This window comes from Carlito syrichta, unplaced genomic scaffold (assembly GCF_000164805.1).
Source record: "Carlito syrichta isolate Samal-C Ts95f unplaced genomic scaffold, Tarsius_syrichta-2.0.1 Scaffold99436, whole genome shotgun sequence".
Lineage (NCBI taxonomy): Eukaryota > Metazoa > Chordata > Mammalia > Primates > Tarsiidae > Carlito > Carlito syrichta.
In genome coordinates, this window is record NW_007043532.1 from 65,288 (window position 1) to 70,267 (window position 4,980).

Sequence of the window (4,980 nt, forward strand, 5' to 3'; positions counted from 1 at the left end):
GATTTCCGCGGCGTCCTTTGAAGCCTGTCAGGGTCATTGAAAGCTATCTTTGTGCAGGGTGTTTGTTTTGGGGAGTGAATGTGAAGAATGTGCGGAGATTCCCTGTGAGAGCCCCTCCTGCAGAGGGTGGCATTTCTCCGTGGCCCAAGACAGGGAGAATAAACACCCTAGTGACTTAAATAAACACCGACTTAATGATCCAAAACACTAACAAGGGAGATCGGGACCCTGAGCTCCCAACCCAAATGATGGTCTCCAAGCAGCTGTGTGCACATCTGTCCATCACTGAGGGGAACAATGACTTTATAAGTAAAAGTGACTACAGTTAAGTACAGTGACCACTTCTTCCTTGAATTCAGTCAAAGCCATTTGACAGTTAAAAAAAAAGCCCGCAGTAAGAAGGTCTTGATTTCCCACACAAACCTCAGTTTTCTTGACCAGAAGAGGAAAGAGTAAGAAAGAGATCGAATATTAATGGTGATTATAGATGGGGTAAAATCAAAATTATGAAACTCTCATGTCAGAAAGTAAATAGACTCTCCCTGGGGAACAATATTTTACAAAGCACAAGCAAGCCAATCCTGTTATCCTGAGTAGAATTTTAATAAATAATGCCATTTGTTTCACTAATTTTAAAAGCTAAATACAGAAGATACATCACTTTGCCCCAGGCAAAAATAATATGGAGCCTACACGATTGCTGGGATTTTTCTGGACTATCCGGCAGCACTGCAAAAGAGCTCCTGTCCTGTGGTCTGCTTTCTATTTGTACAAATTAATTCACAATGTTGCTATCCTTGTTCACGTTTTCTCTCTCTCTCTCTCTCTCTCTCTCTTTTCCAGGCAAATAAATTATTTTTACTTTCACAGTCTTGTCATAAACTTGTTAACACAAAAGAGCTTAGTTAACATATGAATGCTGTGGAGGAGAGCTAGTGGTAAACAAAACTATATATCTAAATAATAAAAATAAATAAATACCCCAAAGGCTAAAATCATTCTTTTTTTGTCATATAATCAAACTAGTTACTACTTGTGGTTCAGATGATGGCCTTCAAAGTACCCTGCAATTCATAGCCACCATTAAGAAAGAAGGGAAAAACTATTTTTAAAAAAATAAGGCCCAATGACAGCAATACACAACTCACCTTTCAGAAACAGAATCATACTCCTGGTGTTCTACTAAGTTTTAATTTAGACAGGTTTAGGTACAATAGAAAAGAAACCTGAAAACACATGCTGTTTTAGTAACAAATACCAAGTTGCCAGATTTGCCGGCATACTTTTGCAAGCTAGAAACTAGGAACAAGAGAAACCCTTAACAGGAGTAGGTTACAAATATGAAAGCTCTCAGGGCATGAGACGTAATGGCATTCAGGAAAGTGTTTTTTCACATTGGTACATTTTTAGAGATTGTCATTTAAAAAAAAACCCAAGAAAACAAACAACAACCAAAAATCCCCACTAAATTTGACAAAAATAGTTGTGTTACTAATGGTCACTTCTATTTCTAACTGCCTCACATAGAGAGCATTAAGACATTTAGGCACTTGTTTTTTCCTCCTAATACTGTCCTTTTATTTTCATCTACATAAAATTGTTTAACACTAAATATGAAAAATGTAAACTTAATTTTTCCTCATCAAAAAATTATAAGATTATATTTTTCCTATTCACCATAAGGATGCAATCTGTTCCTCTCCGGCTGAAGGCTCTTGTTTTCACTATTTTCATATCCATCTCTCTCTCTCTCCCTCTCTCCATTTCCTTTTTCTCTTCCCCAAACATTTCTCCATAAATAAATTTAAAAGACATAATTAAAATCCAGTTCACTTGTAATTCCTGTTCACTGAAATAAAAAGAAAGGCAACCGAAGCAGACACAACAGTTGCCCAGAACCAAGACTGGGTGACGACTGGGTGCATTTGTTTGTTTGGGTTTTTTTTTCCCCCTGATCTCTGCACTGGGAGGTGAAATGCAAAAGTGGAAAGAGTTGGAGAGAAGAGGGAGACTAAGCTTGAGATAGCTGTTGGTTTTGGTTTTTAAAAAGATATTTGTGAAAGTTCACCATTCCTTTATGCGCAAAGAACCCCAGAAACAAGCTGCAAAAATGTTCCTGATTTCTATGTACAAGTGTCCCTAGTCGCTGCAGTGGTTGCTGCTCCAGCCATCCCTTCGAGGCCCCAGTCCCAACCCACTTAGGACCCCAAGTCCACCAGACTGGAGGTGAGGGGGCCGAGCAGAGAGTCCTGGAGCTGATGCTGGTGGGCCTGCAGGCCGTGGCTGGGCTGTGAGGCGGTTAAGCCGGGGAGAGAATAGTTTGAGCTCCTGGCGTGGCCCATATTGCTCTGCAGCAGAAGGACCGAGTTCTGGTCAGGGCTTTGGGGAGGTGAGAATTCCTCTTCTGAGCTGGACATGAGCGGCTTGCCTCCTTCCAAAGGAGAGAGTTGATTCTGCTTGTTGGAGGAGGAGTTATTGTTTTCGGTGTTCTCCCTAAGAAATAGAGGACAACACCATATGGTTAAAAAAAAAAAAAAAAAGGTTAAAAAAAAGTGTGAAATGGAGGGAGGGGAGCTGGAAGGGAGGACAGGGGCCATTGTGCAATCTGTCACCAACCCAAATGGAGGACTCTACCCTTCCACCCATCCCCAAGGGCCATGGGGGAGGTGAGGAGACTGAAGAAGTGGAGAGCTAGGGACAGAGCCTGCTGTTCCCAGCCGGGTCCCTTTCTCGTCCAGATTTCAGGAAGCCACATGAGCAGGGTCTATTTGAAACAAATAAAAGATGTGTTGAAATTTTGTTCAGGCGGTTACTAGCACCATTTTCAGATGTCAGTTAAGTTTAAAAACCTTCCGATAAGTGGTTGTTGGCGATAAAGAAGTGATCGGGGGACACACGGCACCCAATGCACAAGTGTTTGGGGTGAGTCAAGTCAATTGCCTTGTTCGCATATGAGGAAACAATGACACATCGAGTCTCCCTGCTTCTTCCCAGAGTTAGTGGTTTCCGAGACACAGGACAGGTCATGGGAAGTGGTGCCCAGGGCGGCCCAGTGACCTGAGTAAACACAGGGAGCGCAGCCAGTCCCTCTGATTTCATAAGGGATGGGCCCTCCGGCCTGGCTCTGAGGACGGCCGTTTTGTAACTAAAGGCTAACTGGAACCGTGCGATCCCTGTTCCTGTGTGACTCGCGGACTCCTCAACCCCTCTGGGTCTCCTCTCAGACTCCCCACCAACCTCCACCCAATCACCCTTTCCGGGCAAGGGAAGCTCGGCGGTGGCACACAGGCTGCGGCGCGCGGGAGCGTGGGTCCCGGTCCTCGGTCCTGTTCACGCCAGGACTTCGAGCCCTCGCCGCTTCCGCCTTCCAAGAGCTCGCCAGTCCTGCCCACTCCTAGCGCCTCCCGTCTCCTCCGAGCCTCGCAGGCGTTCTCCCCAGAGAACCCATTTCAGCTGAATGTATCCGGGCTCTGTGGTTTTCCACCCGGAGGGGAAGGAGACAGCGAGACCTTCGGCCCCCGGGCTTGGAAACGAACAAAGGAACCCGGCCGGCCCCGCGCTCAGGTTTCCACGAAACCCCGGGACTTCGCGGAGCGCTCTCGCCTCCGCCTCCCCGCGACCTTCCCAATCGCGGTTGGAAACTCAGCAGCGAAGGGATGGAGCGGGGCCAGGTAGCCGAAGGTGTTGGCGCGAGGTGGGGGGAGGCAGGGACAAGTTTTAGTTTTTCTCTTGGCTTTTCATTCTGTGTTTGTAATTGCGTCCTGAGCTCCAAGGCGAGAGAAACCTGCCACTGGAGACGCCTTCCCCCGCCCGGGCGGCGGCGCGGACAGCCGGACTGCGGCGCCCGGGCCACGCGCGAGAGCGCGGCAGGGATCGGCCCTTTCTGCGCTTGGAGCACCCGCGAGTCAACGCAGAGCCAACTCTCCCCAAAGCTCTTCTCGCTGTTTTTCTTCTAAAGACTCCTCCCTTTGTCCAGCTAGTGCGGAATGAAGCCGGCGACCTCTCATGCAAAAGACTACCAGGAGAGAGCAAGGGAAGAACCCGGGAGACAGGGCAGTGCAGATGTCTCGGGCCAGCCTCACCCCTCTAGGAAGCCGGAGGGGAGAGGTTCGCCACCCTCGGCTCCCACCGAACCCTGTTCCTGGCGATGCCAATCAGCGATATCCTTCGCGTTGATTTAGAAACTCACTCTCCACCCCCCATTTTTTGCCGCAGCCAGGCAGCGAGGCAAGAAAAACAAACCTAGTGGCAACATTTCCCGACACTCACACCCCAAAGAAACCCACGCGCGGGTACTCAAAGCAAACGAGGCCCCATCCTCAGCAACCTCAGAGTTCATGAACTTTCACTGCACAGCCGCGGAGGCCTGGGCGCCGCCCCATGGACTGGCTCCCGCCGGCGGGGAGGACCGATTCGGTGGCGGGTGCCTGCGGGGGCGGGAAGGGGCGGGGGGGGGGTACAGGAAGGCTTCCGAGGGTCGCCCGAGCCGCGGGGAGCACGCCGCGTACCTTTCCTTAGCCTCGGCTGCCCGGTCTCTTTGCCTCCGGTTCTTAAACCAGTTGCTGACCTGGGTGGTGGTGAGGCCGGTGGCCTCGGCCAGCTCCCGCTTCTCACGCGGCGAGGGGTAAGGGTTGTGCGCGTACCACTCCCGCAGCACGCCCCGCGACTTCTCCTTGAAACAGTAGCTGGTCTCCTCGCCGTCCCAGATGGTGCGTGGCAGCGGGAATTTTCGGCGCACCCGATATTTGCCCACGGCGCCCAGGGGCCGTCCGCGCAGCTTCTCGGCCTCCACGTAGTGCGCCTTCAGCCACAGTTGCTGCAGCTTAGGGTGGTTGTGCGGCGAGAACTGGTGGCTTTCCAGGATCTTGTAAAGTTCGCGGAAGTTGCCGCGGTGAAAGGCGACCACCGCCTTGGCCTTGAGCACGCTTTCGTTCTTGTGCAGGTGGTCGCAGGCGGGCAGTGACCACAGGAACCTTCCCA

At 50.2% G+C, this 4,980-nt stretch overlaps 1 protein-coding gene across 1 annotated transcript in view; it reads right to left on the bottom strand.

Annotated features, from left to right (window-relative positions):
* Positions 1–582: 582 nt before the first annotated feature.
* Positions 583–4,980, bottom strand: part of LOC103266242 (homeobox protein SIX1) — a 7,835-nt gene continuing 3,437 nt past the window's right edge. Inside the window, exons 4-5 of the mRNA XM_008063863.2 lie at positions 4,509–4,975; positions 583–2,493 (exon numbers count right to left, since the gene is read on the bottom strand). Of these exons, the coding sequence (XP_008062054.2) occupies positions 2,199–2,493; positions 4,509–4,975 (762 nt within the window). The 3' untranslated portion in view covers positions 583–2,198. The remainder of the gene's footprint in view (positions 2,494–4,508; positions 4,976–4,980) is intronic.